Here is a 21,705-nt window from a genome sequence, read left to right as displayed (position 1 = left end):
AAATGACATGTCAGATAATAGGTTAGAATCCAAAATCTATAAAGAATTTATCAAACTCAACACACAAAAAGCAATCCAGTGAAGAAATGGGAAGAGCACATGAATAGACATTTTTCCAAAGAAGACACAAACACATGAAGAGATGCTCAACATCACTTATCATCAGGGAAATACAAATCAAAACCACGATGAGATACCATCTCACAGCTGTCAGAATGACTAAAATTAGCAACAGAAAAAAACAGATGTCGGGGAGGATACAGAGAAAGGGGTACCCTCTTACACTGTTGGTGAGAATGCAAATTGGTAAACCCTGGAAAACCGTATGAAGTTTCCTTAAAAAGTTAAAAATAGAACTACTCTATGATCCAGCAACTGCACTACTAGTTACCCAAAGAATATAAAAACATTAATTCAAAGGGATATAGGCACCTCTATATTTATAGCAGTGCTATTTACAACAGCCAAGATATGGAAGCCCAAGTGTCCATTGACTGATGAATGGATAAAGAATATTTGGTGTACACACACACACACAGGAATATCATTCATCCATCAAAAAGAATGAAATTTTGCAATTTTCAACAACATGGATGGAGCTAGAGGGTATAATGAACACTAAATGAAGTCAGAGAAGGACAAATATGATTTCAATCCTACGTAGAATTAAAGAAACAAAAGAAATGAGCAAAGAGAGAAAATGTGTGTGGGCGCACGCGAGACAGACAGACAGAGAGACGGGGGTAAGGGGGGGAACTGGGAAACAGACTCTTAACTATAGAGAACAAACTAAGGGTTACCAGAGGGAAGGTGGGTGGGAGAATGGGGGGAACAGGTGACAGGGTGGGAAGACATTTATAGCCTCAGAATATGTCCCTATAGGATATTTATTAACTACAAAGGGAAAAATTAGTAATTTCAGATTGGAGAACCCTGACAGACATCACATTAACCAAGTGATCTAGGGGCGCCTGTGTGGCTCAGTCAGTTGAGTGTCCAACTTCGGCTCAGGTCATGATCTCACGGTTTGGGAGTTCGAGCCCCGCCTCAGGCTCTGTGCTGACAGCTCAGAGCCTGGAGCCTGCTTCGGATTCTGTGTCTCCCTCTCTCTCTGCTCCTCCCCTGCTCACGTTCTGCCTCTCTCTCTCTCTCTCTCTCAAAAATAAACAAATATTTAAAAAAATTATTTTTTAAACCAAATAATCTAAATTAATGGTACAGAGATAAAAGACATGTGCTCTCCCACTACTCCATCATATGAGGTCCTGAAAAGGTATCATAATTTCTTTAGTACTCCTGTCTAAAGTGCACAATCTTAATTTAATTGTGAAGAAACATTTGGACAACTCCCAAATTGAAGCTTGCTAGGAAAGAACTGCTCTTACTCTGAAGTGTCAAAGTCATAAACAAGCAAACAAACAAACAAAAAAGATCAGGTGATCCAAATTAAAGACTAAAGAAACTTAACTAAAAGTAATGTAATGCTGCTTTGGATCCTAGACCAAAGGACATCAATGGCAAATTTTTAAAAGGTAACAGATTATAGTATTACATCAATGTTAAATCCTGAGTTTGATAACTATACTGTAGTTACATAGGAAACATAGTACACAACGAAAAGTATATTCACCTAACTCGAAAGTCTCACCAAAAAATATTTTTATAAAATACAGAAAAGAGGAACTAAGCAAAATATTAACATTTGGGGAATTAATCTGGACAAAGGGAATATGGGAATTGTTATCTAGCATTTTCTCCATTTTTCTTAAATTGAATAACTGAAAAATTAAAAAGAAAAACTAAAGATAAGTTTGGAACCCAGAGGTGTGAAGAAGGAAAACTATCTTTCCTTCAAGTTCCTTCATTTATATAAGATACTCTACAGCAAGTAAACATGCTGAGTATCTCCACTTTTAGGCCCAAATTTAGTTAATATGCTTCTAATAATTACTACTCAGATGCTTTATGGCAGTTAATGTGAGACACTCACATAGTTTCTTCATCAATGTCATTTTCTTCTGTGTTACTTGTTGCTGTGGAGCTGGCAGAGGAACTGCTGCCATCGAGGTGATTCACTTCATCTTCACCAACAAGATCCAGATCCAGATCTCCATCTGAAAGTTCATGCTAGATCAAGGCAAAGAAACAAGACTTCTATCTCAAATGTTTTTACTCATTGATCATCTGATCCAGCCAATGGACCAAGCACCAAAGAATAATGAAATGATCAGAATTCTCTCTCCTGTGCATAGGCAGTTGAGCCCATTAGAGAACAGCACACAACCACATTATCTGGTTCCACTAATAACTTATTGCTGCCATTTTCAGTTAGGCCTTCAATGTGACTAGAGATGCTTCATATACTCCACTGCCGATGCCAGTGAGGCTCTTCATAGGGTAACATTTCAAACCATCACCCTGTAGTCCGACCTAATCTCTAACATCAAGGACATCATAAAACTCTTGTCACCTATCTGCATAGAAAAACACACTGGTTATTATGTGTAAATACCCCCAAATTTTACCTGCCCTACCTCCAAACCCCATCATTAATTCCATTAACACCCCTTTCACAGGTTAATTGCTTCACCTGAGTGCTCCATTATCTCCTTAAATAGTTTGTTTTGTCAATACCTTAACTTACCTCTCTCCCCACTGGCTCCTTCATTTTAGTACATACTTGAAGTGTCCTATCTTACAAATAACAACTATAACAACAAAAGCTGATCTCTGCATCACTGTCTTACTTTTCAACTCTATTCTTTTTTATGTTTATTTATTTTGACAGAAAGAGTGGGAGAGCGGGGGAGGGGCAGAGAGAGACTCCTAAGCAGGCTATGCACTGACAGCGAGGGCTCAATCCCATGAACCACGAGATCATGAAGTGAGCCGAAATCAAGAGTTGGATGCTTAACTAAGTGAGCCACCCAGGTACCCATAACTTGAAACAGTAACAATCACTTCTCAAATTCTCATTCTGGTTGTTGTTTATCTAGCATAAAACCTGGCTATCTCCCAAATCCTAAATGATTCTACCTACATATGCAAAAATAAGGTACTGTACTAGTTTTAGTGAATGGAAATAGATCAGATTTGTTAATTCCACAATTTGTATAGTTGTATATTTTCCGGAATGTGTGTCAGTTTGTTTGGTAGAACATACGTTTTCTATAATAAATTAACTTTAGAGCCTTGTAACACTTTGATTCAACTTCTGACTTAATATTTACAGAAGGGCATACTCTACTAAAGAAAATAAATGGAGAAGTCCTTCAGTATATTGATTCCTCTATATATGTTGGAAACCATGGTCTTATCATTTCTCTTACAAAGCACAAAATGAATCTAAAACAAGTCTAATTATTACATGATAATCTTCATTCTGAATCTTTTCCTCTTCTTCATCCTCTTTGACATCTCTTATAGAAGCTGTAGTAGGACCATCCTGGAGAAGCATATCGGTGCATGGCATAGGCTTCTTAGCACGTGTCTCAGGAGTGTCATCATTTTGGGGGCTCAGATGATTATCTGGTGGTGACAAATCTCTTGATTTCTGACTTCGAGATAACTCAATAGTAAGTCTCTTTTAAAACAATAACAGCACACATAAACATGAGTCAAAAGAAGAGTTCCCTGGTACAGTAAAAATATTTTCAGTAAAAAGATATATCCAGATGTTCCTAAAAACATTTTTGAACCATTTCTCTCACTCCCTCCAGGTTTTGCTTATGGAAAAATCTATGGCAAAAAAAAAAAAAAAAATCTGCCCAATTTACCCTCATTCTTCTTATATGCAGCCCAAGCTGCACATACAATTAGCAAACTGTAAAGTCAATAAATATAAGCAGTTTTAAATAGTACACTTAACATGAAAAATCTCTCAAAGCATGTATTCATTCATATTTCCTCCCTTTTCTATTAACCATTCTCAGCACTTCAATCCTATTACCCCATCTCAATTTCCACTGGCAGAAAGAAGAATCCCTTACATAATGTAATTTACCACTGTAAGATAAAAATTCCTTAACTGATCCTCCATAATGCTCCATTCAAGAATAGTGAAAATTCAAGATGTGGCAATTTTCAATTATTCTATAACTTAGAATCCTTTGACTTCATGACAGCATGGAAAACAGAAATACTCAAGTCATTGAGAAAAACACAAAATGTTTACCTCAATGAGAGCAGCAGTGTCCAATACAGTACGGAAATGTTCTATATGTGCAATGCCCAATAGAAGCACTTGAAATGCGGCCAGTACAACTAAAGAACTGAATTTTTTATTTTAATTAAGTTTGCATAGCCATATGTGGCTAATGGCTAACAAACTGTGAAGAGTGTAAAATTAGAGGCTCAAAGGTGGGAAGTAGATGGGAGAATAAGATAATTGGACTTTTCTACAAAATTACAAAATCTAATTACAAATGTATCAGTCCAAAAACACAATATGAAACACTAAACCCAAAATACATTTTTTCCTTACCTCTTTAAGGTTATTTATTTGTTGGATATAGCTAGTTTGTGCAGCTTCTAATTGAGTAATATACCAATGCTGGTCCCGGCATTTTTGAAAGAAAGTTGGAGAACGAACCTGAAACCTTAAAAGAAGAACTGCACATGAAACGTGATCCAAACAGTAAAATATTATCAACCAAGCCTTGATAACTATAAATTCTATAATTTTGTTTACTTGATTACATTACAACAAAGCTAAAATTCAAATTGAATTCAGAGCTGCTGGTATCAACCATTTATACATACAGTTTACAAATTAGAATGACGTAATGTACTGAGAAGTTCTCTTCAAGAGGGAGGCAAACCATAACAGACTCTTAACAATAGAGAAGAAACTGAGGGTTGCTGGCGTGGGGGGGGGGGGGGGTTTGGAGCGCTAAATGGGTAACGGGTATTAAGGAGGGCACTTGTTGTGATGAGCACTGGGTGTTGTATGTAAGTGATGAATCACTAAGCTCTGCTCCTGAAACCAATACACTATATGTTAACTAACTTGAATTTAAATAAAAACTTGGAAGAAAAAAGTTATCTTCAAGTCAGTTGTCTAAATTCAAACTATACTTTTGTAAAGAAATAACATTACATATCATGGTTAAAGCTCCCAAACTACTAGTTCAAATACATTGTTGATCATGAGATGGGAAGACCATGCTATGCAGGAAGAAAGAAGCTAAAGCTTTCCTTCCCCTTTCTTGCTTAGGTCAGGCACTACAAAAATAGGCAAAGTTTGTTTTAGACTCTGTTTTTTTTCTTTCCTGCCTCCATCTCATGTCCCCATTTTTCTTACTCCTCAATAAAAAAATAATTTAAAGGATCAACTATCCAGGACTGCTTTACTGTCCCCCAAAGAGTTGCATCCTCTAAATAACCTATATTCTAAACCCCTCCAGATAGCAGCTTAAATCAACCCTCCATATATCAGAATACAGCATATTTCAGGAGGGTTAGGGAAAAAAACAAGTATAATAAAGGATTTTAATGGGTAAGTGATAGGATCTCAATCTTTTAAGAGTTATCTGTACTTTTAAAACACTAATACCTACTAATGCAAAGAATCTCTACCTACGTCAGATGAATGAAAATGAGTCTATACTGAAAAAATTTTCAGTAACATGTAAAGATGTTTCTAAATTTTTTTTTTCAACGTTTATTTATTTTTGGGACAGAGAGAGACAGAGCATGAACGGGGGAGGGGCAGAGAGAGAGGGAGACACAGAATCGGAAACAGGCTCCAGGCTCTGAGCCATCAGCCCAGAGCCCGACGTGGGGCTCGAACTCACGGACCGCGAGATCGTGACCTGGCTGAAGTCGGACGCTTAACCGACTGCGCCACCCAGGTGCCCCGTAAAGATGTTTCTAAAGAAAGGAAGAGTCCCAAGAGAAAAGACTAACTTGGAAGCCTGCAAATCCTCTTTCCAGTCTTGTCACCTTTATGTTAAATACTATTCCATTTTTCGTAACATTTTAAAGCTAGTATAGGAATCTACTGACCATCTAGAATTATCTGCAGCAGGTAACTATTTCCAGTCAAGCATACTCAGGCATTAGAGGTCAGAGATTATTCACTCAATCACTAGCTTAAGTGGATACTGCCTACTCAGTATACACTGGTAAGACTTTCAAAAGACTATTACCTTTGAATACCTAATGAACTACAGCCAAGCCCACACATTATCATTAGTTAGTATATGTATCATCAAAACAAAAGCAAGCAACAGGTAAAATTCCTTAACTTTCTCATTTAACAAAAAGAGAATAAAATACATATTGATTCATATGTAGTTGTAGAAAAGCCTTAAAGTAACTTTCTGATATGTACATTTAAAATTCCTTCAGAATTTTGAATTGAGGTTCAAATTTTCAGCGATCTCCCATTAAATATTATGAGCAATAAGATAATTAAAAGCCTCCTCTCCACGAATCCTACAGCAATTTATTTATACTGCTATTATAGCACTATCTTTTAGAAAAAATTGTTTTTATCTACCCATTTCATCTTGATTTTCCTGAGGACAAAATCCATCTTATTCTTTCTTAATATTAACCCACTGCCACTCAGTAAACATTGCTGTATAAATGATAATAAGATATTACAATAGGAATCTGTTCCTGCACTAATATTCAAGCCTGTAAGTAAAAGTTTTGTTATAAATAGGGATGGCCTAAATAAAGAATTAGAATTTGGGCTAAACTGCATTTAAAAAAAAAAAGAAACTATTACACAGATTTCCACCAGAAAGATTCAACATTACTATGACTCCAATAAGGAGAGGACTAAGGATTTAAAAAAAAAAAAAAAAAAAAAGCTCTTGGGGCACTTGGGTGACTTAGTTAAGTGTCTGATGCCTGATTTCAGGTCAGGTCATGATCCCCGGGTTGTGGGACAGAACCCCACATTAGGCTCCATGTTGACAGCATGGGATTCTCTCTCCCTCTCTCTTTGCCCCTCTCCTGCCCTCCCTCTCTCTCTCTCTCTCTCTCAAAATAAATAAATAAACATTTTTTTTTTAAAGGCCCTTTTGTAGGCTGGTCAAATTGATGGCTGAATAATTTTGCTATCTTCCCTATAGTAAAGTATGGAACAGCAACAAACTATTTGTTTTGGCAAATAATAATAGTAATAACAAAACCCTGAAAGGTTATAAAATGGAACTAAAATAATTCCCCAAATGAAGGCAAAAACAAGAATCTTTTTTCCTACACTGAAAATGCAATACTCTTTTATCACTTATTCATTCTCCCAAAAGGGTTATGAAGAACACATACGAGTAAAGGTTCATACAACAGCAACTCCTACAGCATGCTCTGAATCAAAGAGCTCAGAATAAGTGGAAATTAAGAGTATACCAAATCAATCCCAAGGAAAATGCTCTGAAAATGGTTTTCATGGAAACTCCTTAAACTGTTAAACATTGTTCAAAACATAATTGAATCAGGACACCTGGGTGGCTTAATCACTTAAGTGTCTGACTTCAGCTCAGGTCATGATCTCACAGTTCATGAATTTGAGCCCCACATTGGGCTCTCTGTGCCCCTCCCCCAGTTGCTGTCTCTCACAAAACAAATAAACTTAAAAAAAAACAAAAAACCATAATTGAATCTACTTTTTTAATACTCAAGCTCTCACTGTCATCATCAAATTAAAACATCATGTAATGATGCTCCAAAATGTCTGACTTATACAGGGTTCCCCAGTATTAAACAGGGCTGTGCGGTTTTATAGTCAGTTTATGTTGTCCTTTCTTACAAATAACACACCAACTACTTATCACTTAATTTGTTTTCATGAATTTTCATTTCTATTTCCTTACTTTTAATTTGGTGTTATCTGGAAGAAACTGAAAATTATTTTGTGAATTTAAGCTTGTAAAACCAGTCACCCACATATAATATACAATGTCGATTGAAAAAAATAAGCACTTGATTCCTCAATATTTTTATATTTCCAAATGGGGAGGTTGCTAGATGTTCAATAGGTAAGTAAATGGAACATTACTTATAAGAAGCAGTAGTTTCCTGGGGTGCCTGGGTGGCTCAGTTGGTTAAGTGTCCGACTTCAGCTTAGGTCATGATCTCACTGTACCTGAGTTCAAGCCCCGTGTTGGGCTCTGTACTGACAACTCAGAGCCTGAAGCCTGTTTTAGATTCTGTGTCCCTCTCTCTCTCTCTCTCTCTGCCCCTGTCCCACTTGCACTCTGTCTCTCTCTTTCAAAAATAATAAAAAAAAAAAAAGTAGTAGTTTCCTTTCTATGGAATTACTAACTAGATGTCAAGCACATTTCTAAGTTATATTACTCACTATACAGGACTTCTGAAAAGAAACACTTAAAAACATAATAGGATTATAGTTAGTATGAATTTCAGTATTCATGTTTGTTAAATGAATAAATTTCAAAAAAATGTTTCCTACTACCTTAAAATCACTGTATCATTTTGCCGATTCAAATATCCTTCATTGGCAAGTAAGTCCAAACGGAAAAATCTATTATAACCCCAGCATTCTCCAACTTCAAAGTCAGATGCAAATTCTCGAATGATATTTTTGGTAGGATCATTGCAGGACTGATGAACCATCTCTACACGATACTCATACCTAAATTTGAAAAACAGACTATTAATACAGAGTTAATAAACAAGAATAGAAGACAAACATACTGAAACACTAAGTAGGTCATTAATTACCTGAGAAAAAACTTATTGACACTTACATTTCTTTCAGAAATGACTATCATTTATAAAGACACCAGTTTTGTAATGGGCTCCGACAAAATGATTGACACCAGGTCCTTTTTCCCTCTTAAAAATGTTTACCAATAGAGGTGCCTGGGTGGCTCAGTTGGTTGAGCATCCAACTCAGCTCAGGTCATGATCTCATGGCTTGTAGGTTTGAGCCCCGCATTGTACTCTGTGCTGACATTGCAGAGCCTGCTTGGGATTCTCTCTCTCCTTGTCTCTCTGTTCCTCCCCTACTTGTGTTCTCTCTTAAAAGAAATAACTAAAAACTTAACAAAAATTTAAAAAACATGTTTACCAATATAGCAGGTATAAAACAGCACCTCAAAAAATAAATAAATTTTGTATAAAATAGTACTTTCAAAGTTACTTTTGCTTTAACAAAGGTACTTACTCACAGGGATGCTAAATATAATTAAAAATGACAAATTATTAAATATTGGTGAGGATGTAGAGAAATATGAACTCTCATACACTGCTGGTAGAAAACATAGAATTGTGCAGTCACTGTGGAAAAGCTTGGCAAGTCCCCAAAGATGTTATAAACACAGAATTACCATATAATCCTGCAATTCTATACTAGGTGTATATTCAAAAGAAACAAAAACATATGTCCATATAGAAACTGTACGGGATTACTCATAATAGCCAAAAGTTGCATACAACCCAAATATCCATCAGCAGATGAATGGATAAACAAATTGAAGTATATACTTAAAATTGGATATTATTCAGTCAGTATATGCTTCAACATGAGCGAACCTTGAAAACACCATGCTAAGTGAACAGACGCCAAACACAAAAGGTCCGACTATAGGATCTTCTATATGAAATAGCCACAGTAGGCAAATACACGGAGACAGAAAAAGCAAAATTATATTTATCTAGGTATAGGGGAAGAAAGGAATATGGAGTGTTTACTTAATAGGTATGGGGTGTTCTGGGGTGATGAAAACACTCTGAAATTAGAAAGAGGTGATGGTTTACAACACTCTACATGCATTGAATTCCACTGAATTGTATATTTTAAAATGGTTAATTATTCTTCCAATCCATGAGCACGGAATGTTTTTCCATTTCTTTATATCTTCTTCAATTTCCTTCATAAGCTTTCTATAGTTTTCAGCATACAGATCTTTTACATCTTTGGTTAGGTTTATTCCTAGGTATTTTATGATTCTTGGTGCAACTGTGAATGGGATCAGTTTGTCTTTCTGTTGCTTCATTATTAGTGTATAAGAATGCAACTGATTTCTGTACATTGATTTTGTATTCTGAGAATAGCTGAATTCATGTATCAGTTCTAGCAGACTTTTGGTGGAGTCTATTGGGTCTTCCATGTATAATATCATGTCATCTGCAAAAAGTGAAAGCTTGACTTCTGGAAACAGTGTGGAGGTTGCTCAAAAAATTAAAAATAGATCTACCCTATGACCCAGCAATAGCACTGCTTGGAATTTACCCAAGGGATACAGGAGTGCTGATGCATAGGGGCACTTGTACCCCAATGTTTATAGCAGCACTTTCAACAATAGCCAAATTATGGAAAGAGCCTAAGTGTCCATCAACTGATGAATGGATAAAGAAGTTGTGGTTTATATATACAATGGAATACTACGTGGCAATGAGAAAGAATGAAATATGGCCTTTTGTAGCAATGTGGATGGAACTGGAGAGTGTTATGCTAAGTGAAGTAAGTCCTACAGAGAAAGACAGATACCATGTTTTCACTCTTATGTGTATCCTGAGAAACTTAACAGAAGACCATGGGGGAAGATGAAGGGAAAAAAAAAAAAAAAAAAGATAGAGAGGGAGGCAGCCAAACCATAAGAGACTCTTAAAAACAGAGAATAATCTGAGGGTTGATAGGGAGTGGGAGGGAGGGGAGCTCCCGGTGGGTGATGGGCATTAAGGAGGGCACCTGTTGGGATGAACACTGGGTGTTGTATGGAAACCAATTTGACAATAAATTTCATATTAAAAATAAATAAAATAAAATAAAATGGTTAATTATATGTTACATGAATTTCACCTCTACAATATTAACTTGTTACTTCTATTTTTAAAATGAGTAGTGAAAAACTCAAAATACATAGAAAAACAATCAAGAATATTAAAAATCTGGGGGAGAATACATTAATGCAGATAGTCAAATACATCTGGGTTCAAAACAGATAAAAGTTTAAGATCAATAGTATATGTGCTGCCAAAGCAAGCACAAAGATCAACAGAAAAAAGTAAAAACTCACACTGTATGAAAAACCATATAATGTATGAAAGAAGTTCCTTTACCAGCTTTAGTTCTTTAAAATCATGACAAATACATACTTGTATTTCTAACAAATGTGGGAATTAATCCAAATTAAAATACTTAACTTAGCATCTAAACCCCAATCTTAGATAAAACTAAAACCTTAAATTTGAATACTCCTTTTACCAAACTGAAGGCTCTGAATAAATACAATAAGGTTCACTTAAAATTTTAGAATTATTTAATTACTCCTCCAGGAAAAATTCAACTCTTTCCTTAAGCAACTCAAAGAAATTCCCTTCTCTAAAACAAGGCACTCAGCAAGGACTGTAGAGTCAATTTCAGGATGTCACTCATATGCAAATATTCTCTGAAAGTCTATACACGTGTATGCCAACACACCTTTAGAGAGATACTTAAGCATAATGAAATTATGATAGTACTTCTGCAGCATCCCAGATGATACTAAAATATACTAGATAATGACACAAAGATTTAAGTTTTTATTTCATATTTTGGCAGTTAAACTACTTCACTGTTCAACTCTGAATTCCATAACTGAATGACATTTTAATATTAATGAAAAAGTATTCAAAACTCTCCTCTAGGTTTATTGAAGTGTTAAGAGAATTAACAGATAATAAGATGTCATTTTATCAGAATAGAAAGGTCTCGCTAAAGTATTTAGATAATATTTAACAAATATATGAATCATAATCTTTTTCAACCTCAGTATCCTGAATGTTTCATTATCACTGATAACATTTATTGCTGTTTATAAGACAATGTGAACTTTAGGTTCCTGAAGTGTATATGATCAACAATAAAAGCACAGAAATAAAATCAGTACCAAAGTCAACAGAAATGTCACAAAATCTATCTATCAGTAACAGAGAAAGGAAACTTTCCAATGCAAGAAATAGAGATAGATCAAGAAATAGCTTAATCAAGAGATGAGGAGAGGCCCAAGATTTAATGGTAGCAACAGGGACACAAACAAAATCCTGTAATCACTGAGATGCTTATAATTCTGCCCTCGATCAACCACTTTCCAACCAAAATGGCTCATTTCAGAGAATCAAAACAGCTTGGTCGTTAACAACAATACAGAAACCAAAAAGTCTGTGTTAAACCGATTGCTGTTAATGCCGATCTTGAGTGAATAATTTGAGCCATCACTGTATTACCATCTGTGAAATGGGACTAATAATATAACCTACAGCTCACAAGGGGATAAAGAAAAATGGTACTATAAAGCACAGTGCTTGGCATAAAGTAAATACATAGCAGATGTTAGCTGTTACAGTAACAACACAGGTTAGAGACACGCCTATGTGGTTCTGTCATTTAAGCGCCAACTATTGATTCTGGCTCAGGTCATAATCTCACAGCTAGTAAGATCAAGCCCCGAGTCAGGCTCTAGGCTGACAGCACAGAGCCTGCTTGGGATTCTCTCTCTGCCCCTCCCACACTCACTCAGGCACATGCAGGTGCTTTCTTTCTTTCTCTAAATGAATAAACATTAAAAAAAGAAAGTACAGGTGAGTCCACTGCTAAAGATCACACAGGAGATTTGAAGCAAAGCCAACAGCTAAAACATACTTATAATTCAAAGGCAGAATCCTTTCCATATCACTAGCATTATTCATAGTTTGACTCCCCAGTAGGGGCAAGAATATTCTGCATTAAGGTTAGTCTATGTCAGAAGTTGTTAAAATGTAATCTGTGTGCCCAAGGGTCAGCTCCTAAATGGTCCTATTAGAGATCCAAAATGTCAAACCATTATCGTAATATTAAGTTGTGTGCCTCTTTCATTGTGAGGACATTCGGAATAATGGTGCAGAAGAACAGTAGTTAAAAATGTGCCAGTAAAGGGGCACCTGGGTGGCTCAGTCAGTTAAGCTTCCAACTTTGGCTCAGGTCATGATCTCGCAGTTTGTGGGTTTGTGCCCTGTGTCAGGCTCTGTGCTGACAGCGCAGAGCCTGGAGCCTGCTTCACATTCTGTGTCTCCCTCTCTCTGCCCCTTCCCTGCTCATGCTCTGTCTCTTGGTCTCTCTCTCAAAAATAAACATTAAAAAAATTTGTTTTTAATGTACCACTAAAGTCATTAAATTATTCAGTACTACACACTTTCAGACAGTGAAACAAAATGCCAGTGTGTCTCAGGAATGTTTTTGATGAAGTAGTAAAATTGATACAGTTTATTAAATCTCACCTCTTGGTATCACAAAATGGGACACATACACAAAGTACTTTTGCTGTATAGTCATGTACAATGGTTGTCTTGGGTAAATAACTTTAACTTAGTTGTAAATTCACTAGTCACTTTTTTTGTGTAATATCAAATTAAAAGAACAACAATAAACAATGGTTATTCAGTTGTGGATATCTGGCAGACATTTTCTGGACCAAAACATCTAAAGAAAAAAAGTTCCAATATTGGTTGCCAATGACAAAACACAAGCTTTGAAATAAAAAAAGTCCTAACTCTGGAAAATCTGGAGGTGCTACGTAAGCTTAAAAGCTTTCTAACAGAGGCACCTGCATGGCTCAGTCAGTTAAGGGTCTGACTCTAGACTTCAGCTCAGGTCATAATCTCACAGTTGTGAATTCGAGCCCCGTGTCAGGCTCTGCACTGACGGTGCAAAGCCTACTTGGGATTCTCTCTCCCTGTCCCTTTGCTCCTCCCCAGCTCTCTCAAAATAAATAAACGTTTAAAAGAAAAAAAAAAAGTTTTCTAATACTTGAAGACTCTCCTGATAAAAAATGGTAATATCAATGAATGTAATTCTTTAATATCACATGATGAAATGTGTCAACTGTATATTTAGCAAATTATTATTTTTTTTTAATGTTTATTATTTTTGAGAGAGAGTGCAAGCAGAGAGAGAGGGAGACACAGAATCCAAAGCAGGCTCCAGGCTCTGAGCTGTCAGCACAAAGCCCAATGCAGGGCTCAAACTCAAGAACTGTGAGATCATGACCTGAGTCGAAGTCAGACGCTTAAGCGACTGAGCCACCCAGGTGCCCCTGTAAATTATTATTTTCTAAATGATCAACACATGAGTAAAGCATCCATTCCAAGTATAAGACAGATTAGGGGCCCCTGTGTGGCTCAGTTGGTTAAGCATCTAACCCTTGATTTTGGCTCAGCTCATGTTCCCAGGGTTGTGGGATCGAGCCCTTTCTTGGGTTCAGCACGGAGCCTGCTTAAGATTCATTCTTTCTCTTTCTCTCTCTCTCTCTCTCTCTCTCTCTCTCTCTCTCTCTCTCTCCCTCCCTCCCTCCCTATCCCTCTCCCCTCCTCACACTTGCTCTCTAAAATTTAAAACACACACCCACAAAAAAAAAAACAAAGTGCAAGACAGACCAATTAAGTTCTCATTGTTGTTTGTTTTTTGAGTAAATAGCTTTAATGAAGTATAACAAAGAAAGTTACACAATCTGCTAATTTTTATATGTATACACACATACACATAAATACATACCCATTAAACCATTACTACAACCAAGATACAAAACACATCCTTTCCCAGTTTCCTCTGCCTTTTGTGCTCCCTTCCTTACCATTTTCCTCCACCTAACCCCAGCCCTGTCTGTCCCTCCATCTCCAAACAACTATATACATGCATTGTCACTACAGATTAGTTTGCATTTTTCTAGAGTTTTTACATTAGTGGAATCATATATACATATTCTAGTTTCTTTCACAAATAATTTAAAAACCATTCACGTTGTTGCATGTATCAATAGTTCATAACTCTTTATTGCTCAGTGGTATTCCATTGTAGGGACACACCAAAATTTATTTATCTATTCAGCTGTTGATTGAAATTAGAGTTGATTTTATTTGGCTATTACAAACAAAGCTGCTATGAACATTTGAGTAAAAATCCTTGTGTGGACATACAGTCCCTTTTCTCTTGGGTAAATATCTAGGAGTGGCTTAGCTGAGTCATGTAGCAAGTGTATAGTTAGCTTGTTAACAAATCACCAAATAGTTTACAAAAGTGGTAGTTACTGTTTTACATTCCCATGAGGAAGGTACACAACTTCAAATTTCTATATATTCTTGCCAATACTTGGTATGATCTTTTTTCTTTCTTTAAATGTTGTTTATTTTTGAGAAAGAGAGAGAGACAGCAGGGGAGGGGCAGAGAGAGAGAAAGAGATTCTCAAGCAGGCTCCTAACAGCCCAGAGCCCACTCAAACTCACGAACTGTGAGATCATGAGCTGAGCCAAAATGAAGAGTCAAACACTCAACCAACCAAGCCACCGAGGCACCCCGCCCAGTATGATCTTTTTAATTTTACCCAATGCAATAGGATATAGTGGTATCATACTGTTTATAAACTTCCATTTCCCTAATGATTAATGCAATAGGGTATACTGGTAGTGTACTGCTGGTAAATTTCCCTTTCCCTAATGGCTAATTCTATTAATTACTTTAAATAGGTTTCTTTTGCCATCAATATATCTTTCATAGTGAGATGTCAAATGTTTTGTCCCCAGGGGGAAGGGAGCTTGTTTATTTTTTAATTGCTGAGTTTTCAGAGTTCCTTATATATTCTGAATAAAAGTCTATGTAACTTGAAGAGGTGAACTTCATGGTTTTCATGAAGTCTAATAAATGTGTTCTTTTAAAGATTATACTTTTGGTTTGTAACTAAAACAGCAATGCTTAACCCAAAGTCACAGATATTCTATACGTTTTTTTGTTTTAGAATTTAAATCTAGGACTATGGTCAATTTTCACTAATTTACATATGTAGTATGAGGTATGGGTATAAGTTTATGTTCTTTGCATATAGATATCCAAATGTTCAAGGACCAAGACTATACTCTCTCCACAGCATTACATTTGCATCTGTATCAAAAATCAGTTGTGCTTATGAATGTGAGTTTATTTCTGAACGTGGTATATTCCACTGATGAATTTTTCTATCCTTATGTTAATACTATGCTATATTAATACTGTAGCTTTACTGTAAGTCTCACAATCATGCAGGTTTAGTCTAATTTTGTGTTCATCTCAATGATTTTCTCTATTGCTTTTTCAATTTTTATTTCATTGCATTCTGCTCTGATCTTTATTGTAATTTCCTTTCTTCAGCTTACCTCCCATTTAACTTGTTTTTCTTTTCTCTAGTTTTTTTAAAGTAGATGTTGAGATCACTGACTCGCAACCTTTCTGCTTTTCACTTACCAACTAATCCTTCAACAATGCGGGGGGTTAGGGGCCCTGATCCCCACACAGTCAAAAATGTATGACTTCTGACTCCCCCAAAATTTAATAGACCACCGTTGACCAGAGGCCTTACCAATAACATAAACAGTTGATTAAGTGTATTCTGTACGCTATTTGTATTATATACTATATTCTCACAACAAAGTTAGCTAAAAAATATGTTAAGAAAAAGGTAAGGAAAATACAATTACAATACTGTACTTACTGTATTTATTGAAAAAAAATCTGTGTATAAATGAACCTGCAGTTCAAACCTTGAACTGTTCAAACCTATATTGTTCAAAGATCAACTGTATATAGGCATTTATTGCTATAAATTTCCCTCTACTTACTACTTTAGCAGCACACTACAAATCCTAATATGCTTTCATTTTCATTTGGTTCAAAATATATATATTTTTTTTCAACGTTTATTCATTTCTGGGACAGACAGAGACAGAGCATGAACGGGGCAGGGGCAGAGAGAGAGGGAGACACAGAATCAGAAACAGGCTCCAGGCTCTGAGCCATCAGCCCAGAGCCCGACGCGGGGCTCGAACTCCCGGACAGCAAGATCGTGACCTGGCTGAAGTCGGACGCTTAACCGACTGCGCCACCCAGGCGCCCCTGGTTCAAAATATTTTTTGTTGTTCAAAATACTTTTAAAAAATCCCTTATGATTTCCTCTTTGATCCAGAGTTATTTAGAAATGTGTTAAGTTCCAAATATTTCAGATTTCCAAAATACAGTATGTTAATATCTAAATTAATTCCATGATGGCAAGAGAACATACTTTGAATGAGTTGAATCCTTTTGAATTTATTGAGATATGTTTTATATCCCAGAATATGGCCTCTCTTGGTAAACAATCTGGGCACTTCTGCTACTGTCTGATCAGTCTATAAATGTCAATCAGGGGAGGCTGATTGACAATCTCTACCTTTTTTTTTTTTTTTTTTAATTTTTTTTAACGTTTTATTTATTTTTGAGACAGAGAAAGACAGAGCATGAACAGGAGAGGGGCAGAGAGAGAGGGAGACACAGAATCGGAAGCAGGCTCCAGGCTCTGAGCCATCAGCCCAGAGCCTGACGCGGGGCTCGAACTCACGGACCGCGAGATCGTGACCTGAGCTGAAGTCGGCCGCTTAACCGACTGAACCACCCAGGCGCCCCAACAATCTCTACCTTTTAACTGGGTAGTGAGACAATTTACACGAATACATTTGGGTATTCATCCCATCTGTTCTTTTGTTACCCATTAATTCTTTCTGCCTTCTTTAAGTATTCGTTTGTAAATCCATTTTATCCCCTTTGTTGCTTTATTAGCAATATGTCTTTGTCATTTTAATAGTGGCTTTATAGTTTATGGCTGTGGTGGGCTGAATATTACCCCCTACCCCAAGATATCCACATCTTAATCCCTGGAATGTGTGATTGTTAACTTTTCAAGCAAAAAAGGAGAGTATACAGCTGGGATTAAGCTAAAGATCTTCAGATGAGGGAACTATCCTGGATAATCCATGTAGACCCTAAATATAATGATGAGTGTTACTTTAAGAGAAAAGTAGAGGAACACCTGGGTGGCTCAGTTGGTTAATCGTCTGACTCTTGATTTTGGCTCAGGTCATGATCTCATGGTTCCAGAGATCAAGCCCTGCTTGGACTCTTCTTGGGATTCTTCTCCCCATCTCTCTTTGCCCTTCCCCCGCTTGCACACATACACTTATGCTCTCTCTGTCAAAATGAATAAACATTTAAAAAAAATTTTAAGAAAAATATTACTTAATATGCAATAGGTTTAATTATTTTTAGTGAATAAAAGATCAATTTCTTTTAATTTCTAATTCTGAAAACATCAACAAAAGTAATCTACATAAAGAAAAATCGTTTAGAGCGCCTGGGTGGCTCAGTGGGTTAAGCATCTGACTCCTGGTTTTGGCTCAGGTCATGATCTCAGTTTCTCCAGTTTGAGCCTGGTGTCAGGCTCTGTGCAGGCAGCTTGAAGCCTGCTTGGGATTCTCAGTGTCTCTCTCTCTCTCTCTCTCTCTCTCCCTCTCTCTCTCTCCCTCTCTCTCTGCCCCTCCCCTCACGCTGTCTCTGTCTCTCTCAAAATAAAAAAATAAACTTTAAAAAAATAATCAGCCTAAAATCATCCTTAAAAAAAAAACAGTTCTTGCTCAATTTTGACTGATTACTCTCCTCATTTTTGATGTTTTCCTGCCTCCTTACATGTCAATTAATCTTTGATTGAACATCAGATATTGTAAATTTGACTTTTTCAGGTGCTAGACATTTTGTGATCCTATAAATTTTCTTGAACTTTGTTCTGGGACACAATTTAGTTACAAGATCTTTCAGGCCTTGCTTTTTCTTTGTTAGGTGGGTTGGGAGCAGTGTTCAGTCTAGTACTAACAGTTCTCCATTACTGAAGCAACAATTTCCTGACTATTGTATTTAGTGCCCATGAATTACAAGCTTCTCCACTACAGTTGTAAGAACAGACACATTACTACCTCTTATGGCACCAGGCACCACTCCCTCTAATCTTTCAGATGGTTCTTTCCCGACCTCAGATAGTTTCCTCATACATGTGCCCTGATCAGTACTCTGCAGAACACTAAATTTAAGGGAACCCTCTACAGATCTCCAGAGTTCTCTGTGGAGCTCCCCCTCTCTGGAATTCTGTCCAACACATTCTAGCTAAACTGGTCTTCCTGGACACTCAAACACAAAGAGTCTGCCAGACTCTAGCTCAGCTCCTCCTCCCTATGTTACAGACTGAAAACTCTCTCAAGGCTATATAAGGTGAGGCAATCATACAGCTTATCTGTTTCTTATTTCTAAAGGATTGCTTTCATTTGTTGCCTCATGTCCAGAAAGTGTTGTTTTTCTTTCTTTCTTTTTATTGATTTTTGTAGGAGAAAGGGTTATCTCCTTATTACACCATCATAGCTAGAAACAGACATCTCATACCACATCAACAAATTTTACTGCAGTAGAGTAAAATAAAATTCACTGATATGGTTCTAGATTCCCCATTACAAACTGCATTCAACAAACTACAACTTGTTCAACTTTGGTGTAATACCAAAATTCACAATTATCTAAAACTGCTTTTCTAAATATTCCTCCTTAAAAAAAGTAGATTAGTGGTTCCCAAGAAATGGGGAGAAGGGGGAAGGGAAGTTACTGCTAATGGGTTTTTTCACGGGGTAATATAAAAGTTCTGAAATTAGTTATCAGTGATAGTTACAGCACTCACTGAATATACTAAAATCTACTGAACTGTACACTTATTTATAAGGTCAATTTTATGGTATATGAATTGTTTGTATCTCATCAAAAACAAAACAAAACAAAAAAAAACGACTTTTCCCAACTACGCATGATATTCAAAATCTGAGACCAGATTTTAAACATATACTTCAACCAAAGAACTTATTGCAACAAAGTGAATATAGAAGCCAATGTGAGGATCCATTTGTCTTTTTTAAAGCTATACATTAAGACATTTCAAAAAATGCAAAATAGTACAAGTTTTCTCACCAAATATTATTTTGCTTTAGAAAAACAGTTATCTTTCACAAGAATATTATTTATGTTAGTATACAATAGGTTTATTATTATTTTAAAGCGAACTTATAACATTTTTTTAAGGTTTTCTCAGTTTTAATTTCTAACTCAGAAAATAACAGATATAACCCATATTCAAAAACAAACAAACAAACAAACAAACAAAAAACTCTTGGGCCATGTGGGTGGCTCAGTCAGTTAAGCTTCCAGTTGATTTTGGCTCGCGTCATGATCTCCTGGTTCATGAGTTCAAGCCCCAGGTCAGGCCCTGCACAACACAGAGCCTGCCTGGGATCCTCTCTCTCTCTCAAGCACAAAACAGAAAAAAGAACACCTGGCCTTCCAACGTACACTGAATTTAAAAAAATTAAGAACAAAAACCAAAAGCCAAAAAACCTCTTTGGGGTTTTCAATAAAATTTAAGAGTATAAAGAGTCCAGGTGCCTGGGTGGTTGTCATTAAGCATCTGACTTTGGCTCAGGTCATGATCTCAAGGTTTGTGAGTTTAAGACCCACACTGGGTGAGCTCAAGCCCCGCTTCAACGTAAAAAACAAACATGAGCTCTGCTTAGGATGACCCCACTTTTCTCTCTCTCTCCCTCAAAAAAGAAATTTAGAAATTTTTTTAATTAAAAAAAATTGGGTTAAAAAAAAAAGAGGAGTATTCCTGAGGCAGTTTTAGAACTGCCAGTTTGTGATCCCACAGTTGATGAGTATGAGCCCCACTGCTGTCAGTGCAGAGCCCACTTCAGATCCTCTGTCCACCTCTCTCTGCCCCTCCCCCTTCATGTGTGCTCTCCCTCACTCTCAAAAATAAATAAACATTAAAAAAAAAAAGAAAGAACTGCCAGTGTGTGCTATACTATGCCAGGGATTCCATACTAGTACACATCTTAACAGATACAACAATACAGTAACTAACAAAAGTTAAAAAATCCTAAGAGGAATGCATATAAACACACATTAAAGTTTGTTATTTGGGACGCCTGGGTGGCGAAGTCGGTTAAGTGTCCGACTTCAGCCAGGTCACGATCTCGCGGTCCGGGAGTTCGAGCCCCGCGTCAGGCCCTGGGCTGATGGCTCGGAGCCTGGAGCCTGTTTCCGATTCTGTATCTCCCTCTCTCTCTGCCCCTCCCCTGTTCATGCTCTGTCTCTCTCTGTCCCAAAAATAAATAAAAACGTTGAAAAAAAAATAATAAAGTTTGTTATTTAATTGCATGTCTTACTTGGAAGTTTCAGGCAAGCCAGCTGACAGTTCCAGAAACACAGATAGGTAGTAACCACGAACGACTCCATTTCCATCCTTAAAAAAAGGAAGAAGAGTCAACAATACATCAATAATTAAAGAGAAAGAGAGAGAGATGTTATACAAATACAAACTCTAGATAACTCAAGTGTAAAAATTTAAGCAACAACGAAGCAAACATTAATATCTCATATTTGGATTGGGAAATACTTCTACGATTAAAGCAGTAACACAGATAAAAAGACCAACAGATTTACATCTCTAATAATTTAAATCTTTTGTACATTAAAAAAGAAAATGGAAAATATATAGGCATTCAAACTAAGGAAAATGTCAACAACTATGATAAAAGTTAAGAATTCTAGGGGCACCTGGGTGGCGCAGTTGGTTAAGTGAACGATTTCAGCTCGGGTCACAATCTTGCCGTTCATGAGTTCAAGCCCCATGTAGGGCTCTGTGCTGACAGCTCAGAGCCTGTAGCCTGCTTCGGGTTCTGTGTTTCCCTCTCTCTCTGCCCCAACCCCAACTCACACTCTGTCTCTCTCCCTCAAAAATAAATAAAACATTAAAAAAAGTTTTTAAAAAAGAGTTAAGAATTCTAACATACAAAAAGAAGGAGTTCTAACATACACAAAACTCTTAAATATCAGCCTCCATG

At 36.6% G+C, this 21,705-nt stretch overlaps 1 protein-coding gene across 6 annotated transcripts in view; it reads right to left on the bottom strand.

The window, feature by feature from the left end:
• Positions 1-21,705, bottom strand: part of TRIM37 (tripartite motif containing 37) — a 147,802-nt gene that overhangs the window by 67,666 nt on the left and 58,431 nt on the right. For all 6 annotated transcript variants that reach the window (XM_040496984.1, XM_040496986.1, XM_040496988.1 and 3 more), the window contains exons 12-16: positions 21,028-21,104; positions 8,429-8,608; positions 4,484-4,598; positions 3,368-3,583; positions 1,991-2,127 (exon numbers count right to left, since the gene is read on the bottom strand). In XM_040496984.1, coding sequence (XP_040352918.1) covers positions 1,991-2,127; positions 3,368-3,583; positions 4,484-4,598; positions 8,429-8,608; positions 21,028-21,104 — 725 coding nt within the window. The remainder of the gene's footprint in view (positions 1-1,990; positions 2,128-3,367; positions 3,584-4,483; positions 4,599-8,428; positions 8,609-21,027; positions 21,105-21,705) is intronic.

Source organism: Herpailurus yagouaroundi, unplaced genomic scaffold (assembly GCF_014898765.1).
Source record: "Herpailurus yagouaroundi ecotype Mexico unplaced genomic scaffold, PumYag 189, whole genome shotgun sequence".
Classification (NCBI taxonomy): Eukaryota; Metazoa; Chordata; class Mammalia; order Carnivora; family Felidae; genus Herpailurus; species Herpailurus yagouaroundi.
This window is presented reverse-complemented; position numbering and strand designations above follow the sequence as displayed.